Source organism: Rhinopithecus bieti, unplaced genomic scaffold (genome assembly GCF_001698545.2).
Source record: "Rhinopithecus bieti isolate Rb0 unplaced genomic scaffold, ASM169854v2 scaffold_10685, whole genome shotgun sequence".
Taxonomy (NCBI): Eukaryota; Metazoa; Chordata; class Mammalia; order Primates; family Cercopithecidae; genus Rhinopithecus; species Rhinopithecus bieti.
The window spans coordinates 1,352,865-1,370,462 of NW_016806950.1; the positions used below are offsets into that span (position 1 = coordinate 1,352,865).

Here is a 17,598-nt window from a genome sequence, read left to right on the forward strand (position 1 = left end):
TGAGCCACCGCGCCCGGCCTATTTTATTTATTTTTGAGACACAGTCTCGCTCTGTCGCCCAGGCTGGAATGCAGTGGCGTGATCCCAGCTCACTCCAACCTCTGCCTCCGGGTTCAACCAATTCTCCTGCCTCAGCCTCCCAAGCAGCTGGGATTACAAGCATGCCACCATGCCCGGTTAATTTTGTATTATTTTAGTAGAGACAGGGTTTCACCACATTGGCCAGGTTGGTCTGGAATTCCTGACCTCAAATGATCCACCCAACTCGGCCTCCCAAAGTGCTGGGATTACAGGCATGAGCTACCGCGCCCAGCCTAAAATGGTTAATTTTAGATTATGTGAATTTCACCTCAACAAAAAAGAAAAAAAAAAAGTAGCCAACCAACCAACACACCACCCTGCCCAGGGAGAAAGGAAAATGGTCTGCAAGAGGAAATGGACCGGGGGAAAACCACCTGGGGCTGAGTAACCGGGTACGGCGTTGTGACCCGAAGTGGAGGGGAGACCAGGACAGGGGCCATCACGGCCTCACATTCTGCGCTTAAATCAACTCTGTGAGATTGGTATTTACCACCCATTTGGGAAATGTGAAGCTAGCAAAGGCTTGGAGGGGCTCTAAATGTCAGGTTCGTTAATTGAGGGGTTAAGTGTCCAGCCCAAGGCTATGCAGCTGGTCTGCGTCAGGAGAAGATCGAGTGCCAGGACTGCTGGGCTCCTCCACTGCACTGGAGATGACATCCGCACTCCACCTCCTGCCTCCTTGGACTCGCTTTCTTCTCACAAAATCTCTTCTCTCTTTTTCTTTTCTTTTTTTTTTCTTTTTTTTATTTTAGGCGACAGAATCTCACTCTGTTGCCCAGGCTGGAGTGCAGTGGCATGATCTTGGCTCACTGCAACCTCCACCTCCAGGTTCAAGCAATTCTCCTGCTTCAGCTTCTGAGTAACTAAGATTACAGGCGCACACCACCACACCCAGCTAATTTTTATATTTTTAGTAGAGACAGGGTTTCACCATGTTGGCCAGGCTGGACTCAAACTCCTGACCTCAAGTGATATGCCCTCCTCAGCCTCCCAAAGTGCTGGGATTACAGGCCTGAGCCACCACGCCCAGTCAGTCTTTATCTTCTCTCTCTTCAAAACTTGGCTCCTAACTTTCCCCTCCCTCCACCCACCCCCCAACTCTGCTCCCAGAATCTTCCTGGATTGGCCTCCTTACCTCATTCCCTTGAGCACCCTGGGGGGGCTGGGTTCTTGGAGGAGCACTGTTTGCCCCCTGTGGTTTGTGCGAGGAGTCTGGCTGGCTGTCCCGTCTCCTAAGGCCCTGCGTTCTGAAAACCTTCTTTCGGGAGCTGTCTCCTTTGGAAGGTTGTAGAAACCAGGCAGGTCTTGCACTCTCCCTGCCCAACTGTCTTGGATGACGGGGTCCCTGCCCTGACACAGGGTCCCTCGCATTCCTGGGGCCTGCTGTGGTGATGTACAAGCCAGGAGGTTCTGCTTGAGCCAGAGAAGAGAGAGGAATTCAGGGGCGCTGGGCCATGGGGGAGACTGGGAGGTAAGGGGGGTGAAAGGGAGGAGCACCTCCTCAAATCTAAATGTTCTTATGCTTGATTTCCCCCAAACTCTGGCTCTAAACCTGAACCATGGAACCAAGTAAACCTTGGAGTACAATTTTGAAATCCTCAGAGGGAAGAGAACCTTTGCCAAGGCCTCCCCTTTCCAGCCTCTTTGACAATAAATTGTGGCACATCCCAGGGTCTCTGACTCAGCACATCCCAGGATCTCTTGACTCAGCACTATGGCTTCCCCAGTTACCCTGCTCCCACCCCCGAAACGCCCAGTGTCCCCAGGGCCTCAGAATTGGTCTTGGTGGAAAATCTCTGGAAATCTTGAGTCCGGACAAGAGTCCTGTTTCCACTGTGATGTGGTGGTAGAGTGGGTGTGGGAATGCATTTTAAGGGAGGAGATGGTTCTGACCAGGATCCTCAGAGCTGCCAGCTCACCCTGGGACCGGGAGTGCAGGCTAGACGCCTCGAGGCCTCCAAAGCAAGAGGTTCTGAATTGGAGGGAGCACTGTGGTGAGATGGCCTGGCAGGGGGGTCTGGCAGAGGCACTGGGCAGATAGGGCTGAACAGAGGCGGCTGGGCAGAGGGGCTGGATGGAGGAGCTGAGTCAAGAGGGCTGAGCCAGAGGGGAGTCCCACAGCCAGGAGGGTTACTGAGGAACGATGGAGGAAGGTGACAGGGCACTGGGGTTGGTGTAGGAGGAGGCAAAAGGCATGGCAGCCCACCTGCCAGCCCTCAGTCCGTTGATACGGCCCCAGAACAGAGGGTCCCAGAGCCTGGTTGCTGTTGGCCAAACCCGGCTGTGACACTGGATGAACAGAGGAAGTGTTTTCCTGTTGAAACCCAAGAAAACTCTGTGAGACAGACCAAACCAAACTTGCTGAAACAGCCCCTCCCCGCCACTCTCCTCTTATCCTGCCCACCCTGTGCCGCCAACCCATCATCTAGATGAGACTTCCTTAGGCCACAGTGACGTGGAGCTGTCAGAGGCGCAGGAGAAACAGGTGTCTCTGGACGCCTGTGCTGGACTCCCAGTCAGGGTCACCCATTCTCCAGTTTGGGGGTGGGCAGAGAGTGGGAAGGGGCGTTTGAGGTCTGGCTGCTGGGTGTATCATCAGCATCCTCAGGTGAACACCGCTCAGAACAAGGCCTAACAGGACCAGGGCAGGGTAGAGTTTGGGTATGGAACCACCTGAGTCTCGGGCGTGTGCAGACACCCCGGTGTGTGTAAGCACTGACATTCTCTTATGTGTGTGGGAATCCAACAGTTACCAGAGTTGGGGTCTTTAGAGGCTCCTCTGTCCAATGACTCACACCAGGGACAATCACACCAGGCACAACTCTTCCCTTCTACAACCCTGTTTTTGGAGACTAGGATGGGGAAAACCCTTCTTCCTTTGTTCATTCATAGGAGTGCTTGTCATGGACCAGGCACTGATGACAGACTCATCAAACAGTCCCGGCTCTTCTGTGCTTACATTCCAGGGGGAAGCTAGGCAACAGACACCGATACATGGATCATTCTTTTCTATTTTTTTGAGGCTGGGTCTTGCTCTGTTGCCCAGACTGGAGTGCTGTGGCACGACCGTGGCTCACTGCAGCCTCCAACACCTGGGCTCATGTGATCCTACAGCCTCAGCATCCCAAGTAGCTAAGACTACAGGCGTGCACCACCACACCTAGCTAACTTTTTTAAAATGGATTTTTTTTGTGGAGATGGGGGTCTCACTGTGTTGCCCCGGCTGGTCTTAAACTCCTGGCCTCCAGCGAGCCTCCTGCCTCAGCTTCCCGAAGTGCTGGGGTTACAGGCATGAGCCACTGTGCCTGGCTGATACACAGATAATTTGATGCAGGAGGTGATAATAATATGGAGAAAAATAAAGTCTATCCCCTGTGCCCCAGTCACAGCCCTGCTGCTGCTGGAAAACAACCACATCGGCCGGGTGCGGTGGCTCACGTTTGTAATCCTAGCGCTTTGGGAGGCCGAGGCGGGCAGATTGCCTGAGCTCAGGAGTTCAAGACCAGCCTGGGCAACACTGTGAAAGCCTGTCTCTACTAAAATACAAAAAAATTAGCCGGGCTTGGCAGCATGGGCCTGTAGTCCAAGCTATTCAGGAGGCTGAGGCAGGAGAATTGCTAGAACCTGGGAGGCAGAGGTTGCAGTGAGCTGAGATCATGCCATCACATTCCAGCCTAGGCCACAGAGCAAGACTCTGTCTCTAAGGAAAAAAAAGAAAGAAAGAAAGAAAGAAAGAAAACAACCACATCTAGAACCTTCTGTATACCAGGCTAAATACCCCAAATGCCTTCTACCATTCCTCCAGGAACAAGAGTGCAAGTCTCTTCACCATCCCAGCTGCCCTCCCCTGGACTCCTCTTGTGTCTGGATAACCACCTGAAAGGGGAGCACAAGCCCCTCAATGGCAATCAGGCCCAAGAAATAGCCCACAGGACCCCCAGAGCCCCAGCCCCAGTCCCCAGGTTTCCATCATGCAGCTGGCTTTCCCACCTCCAGTCTTGGCAGCCACTTTATGCGTCTGACTCATCCTAGCCCACAAGAAGTGGGGATCCCCAAATCTTTTCCTCGTGAGCTGCTGCTAAACCACATCTTCCAACTCATTCTAAGCGTAAGTGCCAGGATTTATATTTATCCCAGTAGTTTCATCTGTTCCCAGACGGATGTCATTCCAGCCTGCCCATGAGGCCTTCGGGTTCCTGACCTGACGTTTCACTCTCCAGGTAAGTTACCCCTGAAAGCCTGGTCCTCCTGTCTTTCGGCAGAGCTGGGGACAAGCCCTATGGCTGTCAGAGGGACCTCCTTCCAGGTGGCCTTGCTCCTGTGTGGACCCTTGATGTGTAGCTGCAGAGGCGATCACGAAACCCCCGAGACGGTGGAAGCCTCATGTTCTGACAGTCGAGCAGGTCACCAATTATAAAATTGGTTTGAAATCTTATAGATCAGAAGTTCCTGGCCAGGCACGATGGCTCTTACCTGTAATCCCAGTAATTTGGGAGGCTGAGGAGGGTGGATCCCCTGAGGTCAGGAGTTTGAGACCAGCCTGGCCAACATGGTGAAATCCCATCTCTACTAAAAATACAAAAATTAGCTAGGCATGATGGCGCGCCTGTAATCCCAGCTACTTGGGAGGCTGAGGCAGGAGAAAGACCTGAACCTCGGAGCTGGAGGCTTCAGTAAGCCGAGATTACACCACTGCATTCCAGCCTGGGTAACTGAGCAACACTCCGTCTCAAAAAAAAAAAAAAAAGTTCCCACACCTACGTGACCATCAAAATCACATTTTTAAATCTCTGCAACTTTGCCAGGAACACGTAGGGAACTTAAAAAAATAACAACAACAACAACAAATTCCCAAAATCCATTGCTCCAGTGTTTCTGAACCATCTGGGTGGAGCCTGAGAACTTGTGGTGTTGTTTTTAAGCTCTGGTGTTATTGAATCCATCCTGGCTCTTAATGAACCCCACTGTCCTTTCTGAAAGCCCACAAACAATTGCTTCCAGAAATCTGAGTCTCCATGGCTCTTTTCTGAAGGGTCCTCTTCGTGTAGACTGGGACATAACCCTTCTGACCTGTGTGTCTGGTCCTGAGCAGGTTATCAGTTATTCAACCAATGGCCCAATAAAGCTGTGGGGTTAGGGATGAGCTGCCAGGTGTCTCCTTAATCAGGGGCCTCTCCTACTCTGGCCTTCCATTCCACCATCTCACCACGGTAGTCCTGCTCCCTGTTCTGCAGGATCAAGGAGACGGGGCAGATTGGGAAGGGAGTGACGCCATGTCCCCTGAAGTTCTGCCCCAAACTAGGGTGAGGTGAGGAGGCACCTACCACAGATACAACATCTAAGATGGCACCAAAACTCAGGAATCAAGATAGAGAATACTTCAATACAATATTTTAAAAAATCAAAATGAATACAAAAAATTAATATTTCGATGAACACAATATCAAAAGTTTATTATGTTTTTTATAGAGGCAAGGTCTCACTATGTTGCCCAGGCTGGTCTCCAACTCCTAGCCTCAAGGGATCCACCTCGAGCCTCCCAAAGTGCTGGGATTACAGGCATGAGCCACCATGCCTGGCCCAAAATTTTAAAGAAATACAGGTTTAGTCATGGTTCCAAACCATTTCAGAGCCTGAAATACAAGGAAAAAACAGTAACAGGAACAATGCAGAGAGCAGAGGGGGGGGGAAATCTCCAAATTGTTCTAATATCCTCAAAGAGAGAAGATATTATATCCACAAAACAAGAACAGGATGCTTTTTTGTTAAAGAAAAATAAATCTGAAAATAAAAAAGAGCACTTAGAAATTAACAATATAATGGCTCCAGTGGCGCAATCGGTTAGCGCGCGGTACTTATAAGAAATTAACAATATGATACTAGAGAAAAAAATCAGTAACATTATGAAAATAAGATTGAGAAAATCCTCCAGAAAGAAGAAGAACAACAAGCAAACTAACAAATAAACAAAAAATGCAAAAGAGATGCACAACAGAAGAAAGAAAAAATTTAAGGATCAATTCCAGAAATGGACATCTAACCATGAGGAATTGCAGAAAGGAGAAATCTGAAAGAAATAAAGCAAAAGCACTTTCCAGAACTGACAAATGTAAGTCTCTTGATGGAAACAGTCCCCCACATCCAGCATGGCAAACAAAAACAGCCAGAGAAGGGCATGTCACTGCAATTTCAGAATGCTGGGGTTACAGGGTGCACCCTGAGAGCTTCCAGAAGCCAGGGGAAAACAGACATATACAAAGGTCAAAAATAAGAATCGCACCAAGCCTCTGAACAGTGACGTCAGAAGCCAGAAGACAATGGAGAGATGCCTTCAAACTTCTGAAAGAAAATTATTCTCAAGGCCCAGCGTGGTGGCTTACACTCTCTTAATCCCAGCACTTTGGGAGGCCGAGGCTAGCAGATCACTTGAGGTCAGGAGTCTGAGACCAGTCTGGCCAACATGGTGAAACCCCATCTCTACTAAAAATACAAAAAATTAGCCGGGCATGGTGGCACACATCTGTAATCCCAGTTACTCAGGAGGCTGAAGTAGGAGAATTGCTTGAATCCAGGAGGAGGAGGAGGTTGCAATGAGCCAAGATCTCGCCACTGCACTCCAGCCTCGGCAACAGAGCGAGACTCTGTCTCAAAAAAAAGAAAAAGTAAATTATTTTCATTCCAGAATTCTATATTCAGCCAAACCACCAATCAAATGAAAGGACAGAATAAAGGCATTTTCAGACATGTACGTTCTCAAGGGAATTTTTCCCTCTGTGCAACCTTTCCCAGGAAGCTAAACAAACAAAAGGATGAAACAGGAAAGAGAAGACACAGGGTCAAGGGAACAGGGGATCCAACACAGGAGGGAGACAAAGGGGTTCCCAGGATGAAGGGAAAGGGAGGCCCCAGGATGGCACCCGTGGTACCAGCAGGCGAGTGGCCGGACGGGATTGGAGTGCAGGACAGGAGAGAAGTTTCTCGGGGGCATAAAGGAACTGACAGGCTTGACCACCCTGAAATTATCTTTTTTTCTTTCTTTTGTTTTTTTTTCAGAGATAGAGTCTTCTTTTGCCCAGGCTGGTGAGGTCACAGCTCAACACAGCCTTGACCCCCCAGCCTCAAGCAATCCTCCAGCCTTAGCCTCCCAAGTAGCTGGGACTACAGGGGCAAGCCACCACACCCAGATAATTTTTTAGAGATGTGGGTCTCACTATGTTGCTTAGGCTATTCTGGAACTCCTGAGCTCAAGCGATCCACCCGTCTCAGCCTCCCAAAGTGCTGGGATTACAGGTGTGGGCCACCATGCCCAGCCTACAGTGGAAATTACATTTGAGGCCAGGGGATGTGTAGGAAAATGTAGCTATGGTAGGCACAGAAAACTAAGCAAGCAAGGGCAGGAGAGGGGGCCAGGATCCAGGAAGAGCCAAAATCATGCAAGAAAAGAAATAATGATATGACCCTGCCTGGATTAGAAGTGAACACTATGTACATGATTGTAACAATCCACAACCGAGTACACGGATTGAACAGGAAGATTGGGCGGCAGGGTGAAAGGTTGCTCAGCGGGAGTATACAAAAGCCAAATCTCCCTGAGACGCAGCAGGCCATGAATAGGTACGGCCTAAAACCGGTGCACAGACAGGTAGCAGTACAGTATAAGCAAAACCCTTGGAAATATGGAAGTAAAATCCAGAAGAAACAGCCCAGGCAGAGCCTTCTGAGAAAGGGGAGGGGGCAGACCCCAGAGGAGAGGAGGGGCAGGACTGCTGTTTTGTTTTATGATTTTAGCACTATTTAACCTTTTTTTCTATCTGCACATACTTATTTAAGAAAATAGTTATTCAAATATAAAATAAAGAAATCTATATTGAGAAGCAGGTCCTCTTGTTGTTTCTTGAGTCCTAAGAACCCACCCTCATCACTCCCAGCTGCAGGCACCTACACACACAGCCGCAGGCACCTACACACACCGCCGCAGGCACCTACACACACCGCCGCAGGCACCTACACACACCGCCGCAGGCACCTACACACACAGCCACAGGCACCTACACACACCGCCGCAGGCACCTACACACACCGCCGCAGGCACCTACACACACAGCCACAGGCACCTACACACACCGCCGCAGGCACCTACACACACCGCCGCAGGCACCTACACACACAGCCACAGGCACCTACACACACCGCCGCAGGCACCTACACACACCGCCGCAGGCACCTACACACACAGCCACAGGCACCTACACACACCGCCGCAGGCACCTACACACACCGCCGCAGGCACCTACACACACAGCCACAGGCACCTACACACACCGCCGCAGGCACCTACACACACCGCCGCAGGCACCTACACACACAGCCACAGGCACCTACACACACCGCCGCAGGCACCTACACACACCGCCGCAGGCACCTACACACACAGCCACAGGCACCTACACACACCGCCGCAGGCACCTACACACACCGCCGCAGGCACCTACACACACAGCCACAGGCACCTACACACACCGCCGCAGGCACCTACACACACCGCCACAGGCACCTACACACACAGCCACAGGCACCTACACACACAGCCGCAGGCACCTATACACACAGCCGCAGGCACACTCACACACCGCCACAGGCACCTACACACACCGCCACAGGCACCTACACACACAGCCACAGGCACCTACACACACCGCCGCAGGCACCTACACACACCGCCGCAGGCACCTACACACACAGCCACAGGCACCTACACACACAGCCACAGGCACCTATACACACAGCCGCAGGCACACTCACACACCGCCACAGGCACCTACACACACCGCCACAGGCACCTACACACACTGCCGCAGGCACACTCACACACCGCCACAGGCACACTCACACACAGCCACAGGGACCTACACACACAGCCGCAGGGACCTACACACACAGCCGCAGGCACCTACACACACAGCCGCAGGGACCTACACACACAGTCACAGGCACCTACACACACCGCCTTAGGCACCTACACACACAGCCACAGGCACCTACACACACAGCCACAGGCACCCACACACAGCTGCAGGCACACTCACACTCGCACTCACACACGCTCATCACAAACACCCACAAACAGCCCACAGTGACAGACAGGTACACACACATAATACACAAAATCATCTGACACAGGTGCGAACCCAGCATCCATGACACACACACCCATTCCCAGAAATGCACAATTATATTAACGGATTCACCCGCAGACACACCGAAGCTTCCAAGAGCCTCCCAGAAACCTGAAAGGAGAGCACTCCCTCCAGGCCTCGCCTCTCTGCGCCAGCACCCCAGAACTGCCCCAGGCCTAGGAGGCTGTCTCCAGGAGCTGCACCCTAATTGCTTTCTCTACTCAGCCCCCTGCTGAGTGCCCAGCCCTTAGGCTAAGCAGCCATTAATCCTCTTGCGCCCCGGTCTGTAGATGGGGCAGAAATGGGGTGGGGAAGGGCCCCATCTGGCAGCTGAGATGTGACTCATAATGCCACCGTCAGCTTTTTCTTCCCTAAGTCATGGGAGAGTCCAGTGTCAGGAACGCTGTGGCCAGGCTGTGCATCCTGGTACAATCCATTTGATGTCTCTGGGGCCAGGAGGGGGTAGGCAGACTATGAAACGCTGAGATACTGTGACTTTATGATCCATTCTGGGCTCTGCTTCCATCCCCTCCCCTGGGATTCTTCTCTCCACCCTGACCTCCAGGGCCAACCACAAATGATATGTGATTTGCATGTAGGACAAGCGCACTTGGGGCAGCTGGTGAGACCTCCCCCAGCCCCACTTCACTCCCCCTCCATGTTCCTCCAGCACTCACCACCACCCTGGTCCTGTTATCTGGCAGCGTGTCCATGGCCAGGGCGCCCCCACCCAGGTCCTGGCTCAGCTGGGTCCTGTCCGGCTCTGACACCTGCCCAGGGCTCTCTCGGCCTCTCCGGTTCCAGGCCCGCAGGATCCCCTTGGCAGCCCATCCAGAGCCTGGGCCCTCATCGTGACCTGGGAGAAGGGGACAGAAACCTGAGTGCCAGCCGTCCAGAATGAAGATCCAGGAGGGGAATCCAGCCCAGTTATTCTGCAAGGGCCCCAAGACCATGCCATTGTAGACTTTGCAGACACTTGACTACCAGGACAGGAGACACCCAATGTGTACTGAGAGTCATGTGCCCAGCTCCAGGCCAAGCACTTCGCATATATCCTATTAATCCTCATGCCAGCTCTCTGCAGTAGATAGGATGCTCTCCATTTTGCAGACAGGAATCAGAGGCTCAGAGGTTAAAAGTCACACAGTGGGTTAGGCATGGAGATAAGTTTCAAACCCAAGCTGATCTGCCTCCAAAGGTTGATTATTCTCAACCTCAGCTACACACTGGAGTCACCAGGGCCGCTTCAAAACTTCCTGATGTCTGGGTCCTACCCCAGATATCTCTCATAACCGGTCTTTGGTGTAGCCTGGGCATTTGATTTCTTAAAAGATCTTCAGGGGAAATATTGAGAAGCCTTGGACTTAACTCTGCAGGCAAGGGTGAGAACTATTGCCATGGAACCTTCCAAACCAGTTTCTTATTTCTCTGCCAGAAATGGCACATAATCCCATTTCCCAGTGGGGTCAGCAGACTAGAAGCCAGAGAGCAGTTCTTTTCATTCAGGGCTTCTCAACCTCGGTAGTATTGACATTTGGACTGGATAATTCCTTTTTCCACTTTTTTTTATTGTGGCAAAATATACATAACAAAATTTGCCATCTAGCCATTTCCAAGTGCACAATTCAGTGGCATCACATACATTCCTAATGCTGTATGACCATCACCACCTGCATAACTCTTTTCACCTTGTAAAACTAAAATTCTGCACCTGTTAAATAATAACTCCCTATTCACCGTTTTTTATTTTATTTTATTTTATTTTATTTTATTTTATTTAAGAGATGGGGCCTTGCTCTGTCACCCAGGCTGGAGTCTAGTGGTGCGATCACTGCAGCCTCCAACTGCTGGGCTCATGCGATCCTCCCACCTCAGCCTCCCAAGTAGCTGGGACTATAGGCATGCGCCACCATGCCCAGCTAATCTTTTTACTTTTTATAGAGACAGGGTCTTACTATGTTGTTCAGGATGGTTGGCCTTGAATTCCTGGTCTCAAGCAATTTTCTCTCCTTGGCTCCCAAAGTGCTGGGATTACAGATATGAGCCACAACGCCCAGCCTGTATCTATGATTTTGACTACTCTAAGTATCTCATATAAATGGAATCATACTATATTTGTCTTTTTATGATTGGCTTATTTCACTTAGCATAATAAATTCAAGGTTAATTCATGTCATAGCATATGGCAGAATTGACTCCCTTTTGGAGGCTGAATAATATTCCATTGTGTGGATATACCACATTTTGCTTACCCACTTATCAGTGGATGTCTGTTTTGCTTCCACATTTTAGCTATTGTGAACAATGCTACTACAAACATGGGTGTACAAAATATCTCTTCGAGACCTGGCCTTCAATTCTTTTGGGTATATACCCAGAAGTGGAATTGCTGGATCATATGGTAATTCTATTTCTAATTACACTTTCCATGTAAAGTGGGTGGCTGGACCATTTTACATTCCCACCAACCGTGCACATGGGTTCCAATCTCTCAACATTCTTGCCAATACTTGTTATTTTCTGTTTTTTTTATAGTAGCCATCCTAACAGTTACGAGGTGGTGTCTCGTTGTTTTTATAAACTGGCATTTCCCTAATGATTAGCAATGCTGAGCATCTTTTCATATGCTTGTGGGCCATTTGTATATGTTCTTTGGAGAAATGTCTATTTAAGTCTTTTGCCTGTTTTTAAATTGGATTGTTGGTTGGACTGGATGATTCATTGTTATGCGGGAGCTGTCCAGTGCTCTGTAAGATGTTTAGCAGCAGCCTTGGCCCCTGCTCACTAAATGCCAATAGCACCACGGCCCTCCCCATCCCAGGCTGTGACAATGAAAAATGTCCCCAAACATTGCCAAATATCCCCTGGGGAACAAAATTACCCCTCCTTTGCCCCATTGAGAATACTGTCTTACTCCTGTCACTACCTAGACACTGTCTAGGATGGCAGATAGGTTTCATATCACATGCCATCTGCAATCCATTTGTGACGGCCAGAGGCACTCTAATTGAGAATGCAAAGGCTCCTCTTGTGTTTAGCAGGAAAGACTGTCAAGATCAATTAGCAATGTCTGCCATGGGCACAGGATTGGAAAGTGACTACACACAGGCCATTTTGCAGCCATTCCTAGGTTCCATGATCTCCTCTCCAGTTCCCTCTAGGTTGTTAAATTCATGATTTTTTTGAGACAGGGTCTCACTCTAGCACACAGACTGGAGTGCAGTGGCACAATCACAGCTCACTGTAGCCTCGACCTCTCAGACTCAAGCAATCCTCCCACCTCAGCCTTCCGAGTAGCTGGGACTACAGTTGCGTGCCACTACACCCAGCTAATTATTATTATTTTATTTTGTATTTTTTGTAGAGGCTGGGTTTCACCATGTTGCCCGCACTGGCCTTGAACTCCTGGGCTCAATTGGTCCTCCACCTTGGCCTCCCAAAGTGGTGGAATCATAAGCGTGAGCCACTGCACCAGGTCTGTTAAATTAGTTCTAACAAAAGGCCTAGTGCGGTGACTCATGTCTATAATCCTAGCACTTCGGGAGGCTGAGGTGAGTGGATCACCTGAGGTCAGGAATTCGAGACCAGCCTGGCCAACATGGCGAAACCCCGTCTCTACTAAAAATACAAAAATTAACCGGGTGTGGTGGCGGGCACCTATAATCCCAGCTACTCGGGAGGCTGAGGCAGGAGAATTGCTTGAACCCAGGAGGCAGAGGTTGCAGTGAGCCGAGATTGCACCATTGCACTCCAGCCTGGGCAAAAAAGCGAAACTTCATCTCAAAATAAATAAATAACACAAAAACCATCCTTTTCCATTTCAAAAAGATTTATGTCCCCAAAGCTGTGCCTTATACTGCCATCCTAATGGTCATACCTACTATGGATGTATATATGAGAACAGACCACCAGACAGGTAGATCTGACATTCCCACCTGTGACCCTCATCCATTTCAGTCCCACCCTGTGTCAGATACCTGTCTCAACCTCTCCCTTCCTTCACCTTACTCCCCAGAGCTCCTGGATGTGGCTTTCCCTCTCCTAGAGCACCTATGTGTGTGACTATGTGCCTATCTCCCTGGCAGATTTGAGTTCCCCTAGGATTCTCTCAACCTTCTTCAAATTTGGCATGTCCAGCAAACAGCAGGTGCTCCATCACTGCAGAATTGAGGACGTGATGCATAGGGTAGCTCCTGGGAGCCAGCAAGGACAGAGGTTGAGACCAGGCTTGGCCAGGCCCAGGCCTGGGGCTGAGGCCAGAACTCTGCTGTGGGGCTCTGCTTTGTCATTAGACATTGTATCCAATTAAGTCATTCTTGGCTGCTGGCGCCTACTGGACCCTTGCCGGCCCTCTCTCACTTCTCTGCCCCTAATAGCAACCAGATGCTGCTGGAGAACGTGGGGAGGAGGGCAGTCGCCAGACCCCTTCCCCAAGATGCCCTCTGGCTGCCCACAGATTGACCTGAGTCCAGGGCTGGGAAGGCAGCCTGCCCGCTGCCCAGGCCCAAGCCAGGGCTGTCTGGTCTCTCTTGGGTGGGGCCCATAGTTGCTTCTGGAGACAGAGCTGTTTGTGCTGGGCTGGTCTGCCCAGCTCCCCAGGTCTTCCTGCAAGCAGCCCTGGGGCCTGGGCAGGAGCCAGAACAGGATAGAGCGGGTAGTGAACAAGTGCAGGGGACTCAGCGGCCCACAGAGGAGCGTTGGGGATCTTCAGGATTCACAAACCTGGAGCCAAGACAGGAGGCCAGATGGTGGAGGCCTGCAGCACGGGAAAGGACAGGGAGGGGGCCTAGCTGAGGGTGGCCAGGGAAGAGACACTGGGTTGACCTCGCCACCCAGTCTTGCCACTCACAAACTGTGGGACTTTGGCCCCATCAGTCTTCCTCTCTAAGCCTCAGCTCCCTAATGACTAAAATGGGTTTCACGATCATGCCCACAGTACAGGCTGCCATGAGCATCAAGTGAGAAGCATAAATGAGGTTTTATAGAGGGCTCAAGCCAGGGTAAGAGGCAAAGAGTCCATGAAAGAGGGCAGGGCGAGGGATGGAGAGGGAGCTTGAGCAGGACCCTGGCCTACCCTGGCCTAGCCCTGAATCTTACTCTTCCAACCCATACCACATCTGTTTCCTGGCCACCCTTCCTCCACTGTTGCCTGGGACAGGATGTCATCCCCACAACTCATGACAGAAGCCAACACAGCTGGTTGCTCACGTGTATGTGCAGGGGCCCACGTGCCTGTGCACGTGCCCACGAAGACTCGCCTGAAAGCCTCGGCCTTCCTGTGTGTGCTCACGCACAGGGTGGATACCCACCCAACCCTCAGCCACTCCTCACCCCACCTGCTTTCCACTGGAGAGAGCTTCATTTTCCCTGGACTCATTCCACGCCTACACGTGTGAGAGCACCCGCCTGCATGTGTTGCCAAGGAGCTTCCAGAACACAAGCTGTTCATTCATTTCTTCCCTCACTCATGGCCCCAAGCAGTGTGCAGTCCGGTGGGATGCCATAATAATCACAGTAGTAATGAAAATGATAGCTGACTTTCAGAGAACGCTGCTCTGTGCTAGCACTATTTCAGGGGCTTTAAACACATTAATCCCCTTAATCCCCACAATAATCCCATGAAATAGTTACTAGTTTAAAATCCATTTTACAAATGGAGAAACTGAGGCACAAAGACATTAAGGAACCTCCCAAGGTCACAGAACCAGTCCGTGGCAGGATCTGAACTCAAGCAGGCTGGTTCCAGAGGCTGCTCAGAACCACAGAAAGTGCAGTAAAAAGTGACCGACAATCCCCACTGTTTCCCAGGGTGCAGGGGCAGCCCCGGGGTGGGGCTGGCACGTGGGCTGGGTTCTTGGCAGGCCCTGCTCCAGCTGCCATTGGGCCTGAGAGCTTCCCTGGGAGACTATGTCCCCCAGCATGTAGGGTACAGCCCAGCAGTAGTGTCCCAGTCCCCTCAGCTGGCACTGGTCCCATTTCAGGGCAAGGGGGAATGGGGCTGACTTCAGGAGGCCAGGTTGTGCAGTCCCAGAGCCTGGGCCAAGCCATCCTTATCTCACCCAACACCCAAGTTTGGCATTCCAGCCCTGGGCCACCACATAGTTCAGGTCACCACAGCCTCTATCTTGGGTCAGCCTACACCCTTAATGCCCCAGTGGGTTAGTCTCCCCCACTGAAGCCAGGACAAGCCACCTCAAGGGTGAACTTGATTCCATCTCTCTCCGACTCCCAGCTCACCTGTCCCTGGCTAATCCTGTCGCTTGGGCTGAGAAAAAGAGGAGAAGAGATAAGAGGGGAGGGGAGGGAAGGAGGAAGGTGAGCATGTTTAAATGCCCTGAGTACCTGAGATACACAGAACTGAAAACACCCTTCCCTTGGAACTTCACTGTAATATCAGAGCAGTAAAACAACACAGGTTTGGAATCAAACTACAGGTTGAACCCTGAATCTGCCACCTACCGACTATGACATTGGACAAATTACATACACTAAGACTCAGTTGCCTCATCTGTGAGATGGGGCTGATAAAACATAAACTTGGTAGGTTTGACTCTTAATATACAAAATAATATACACAGAGCACCCAGCAAAGTCCCCCTGCCTTCCCTGACTTTCACATGAAGACTGAAACCGTCCTCACAGGGTTAACAAGAATTACATGCCGGGTTCTGGGCAGAAGTATAGGAGTAATTAAGCATTAATCAGGCCACACTTTGGCCCATTCCTTTTTTTTTTGAAACGGAGTTTCACTCTTTTTGCCCAGGCTGGAGTGCAATGGCGCGATCTCAGCTCACCACAACCTCCGCCTCCCGGGTTCAAGTGATTCTCCTGCCTCAGCCTCTCGAGTAGCTGGGATTACAGGCATGCACCACCATGCCTGGCTAATTTTTGTATTTTTTTAGTAGAGATGGGGTTTCTCCATGTTGGTCAGGCTGGTCTTGAACTCCCGACCTCAGGTGATCCACCCGCCTTGGCCTCCCAAAGTGCTGGGATTACAGGCGTGAGCCACCGCACCCGGCTTTTTTTTTTTTTTTTTTGAGAGGGAATCTCACTCTGTCACCCAGGCTGGATACATACAGTGGTGTGATGTGATCTCAGCTCTCTGCAACCTCCACCTCCTGGGTTCAAGCAATTCTCCTGCCTCAGCTTCCCAAGTAGCTGGGACTACAGGAGTGTGCCACCACACCTGGCTAATTTTTATATTTTTAGTAGAGATGGGGTTTCACCATGTTGACCAGGCTAGTCTTAAGCTCCTGACCTCAACCGATGCTCCTGCTTCAGCCTCCCAAAGTGCTGGGATTATAGGCGTGAGCCACCACGCCTGGCCAGCTTTCATTTAAGAATTGTTTAAGGCCAAGTGCAGTGGCTCATGCCTATAATCCTAACACTTTGGAAGGCTGAGGTGGGAGGATCACTTGAGTCCAGGAATTCGAGACCAGACTGGACAACATAGCAAGACCCCATCTCTACTAAAATTTTTTTTAAAGGCTGGACGTGGTGGCTCATGCCTGTAGTCCCAGCACTTTGGAAGGCCAAGACAACAGGATTACCTGAGCCTAGGAGTTTGAGATCAGCCTGGGCAACATGGCAAGACCTTGTCTCTTTTATAATAAATTTTTTTTTTTTATTTAAAAAAATTAACCAGGTGGGGTGGTGCATGCCTGCAGTCCCAGCTACTCAGGAAGCAGAGGCAGGAGGATCACTTGAGCCCAGGAGGTTGAGGCAGCAGTGAGCTATGATCACACCACTGCACTCCAGCCTGAACAACAGAGTGAGACCCTGTCTCAGAAAAGAAAAACAACAAACAAACAAGGATTGAGATCCTGAATTCCAGCAGAAGGGCCAATTTGAAGACCCTCAGAGAGGAACCGATTCAGCATGAGAATGCAGTTTCTTTATTTCTGCATGCACTCTTCAACCAATTAACAATTCCCACACCTTGGCCACCCCACCCCAAACCCCACAAAACCCCTAGCCCCAAACGCTTCCCCACGATGATGAAACTCTTTCGCTACTGCACCCTGGGTGTTGGTGTGTCAACTTGCTGGACCTTGGGCAACACACCGGTTAGGGTCACAGGACCAGCTTTCGGAGGGGCCCGGGAAGTCTCCAAACCCTAAAATGAAATCCTACCTCCAAGTTAAAAGCCCCTAACCATACCCTCTCCACTTCCTCTGGCAGGAAGGGGCCCACTGAGGACCCTCACCTGGGGAGAGGCAGGGAGTAAAAGGAAGTTCAGGGAGGGACCACCAGGTAGCAGAAGGGAAGAGGGAGGGAGGGGAGGCGAGGGGAGAGGAGAGGAGGCGAGGGGAGGGGAGGCGAGGGAAGGCAGGGGGAGGGG

The 17,598-nt window shown here is 50.9% G+C and overlaps 1 protein-coding gene across 3 annotated transcripts in view; it reads right to left on the minus strand.

The window, feature by feature from the left end:
• PLXDC1 (plexin domain containing 1) overlaps positions 1-17,598 on the minus strand; it is a 92,633-nt gene that overhangs the window by 65,741 nt on the left and 9,294 nt on the right. For all 3 annotated transcript variants that reach the window (XM_017879015.1, XM_017879014.1, XM_017879016.1), the window contains exon 2: positions 9,935-10,113. In XM_017879015.1, the coding sequence (XP_017734504.1) occupies positions 9,935-10,113 (179 nt within the window). The remainder of the gene's footprint in view (positions 1-9,934; positions 10,114-17,598) is intronic.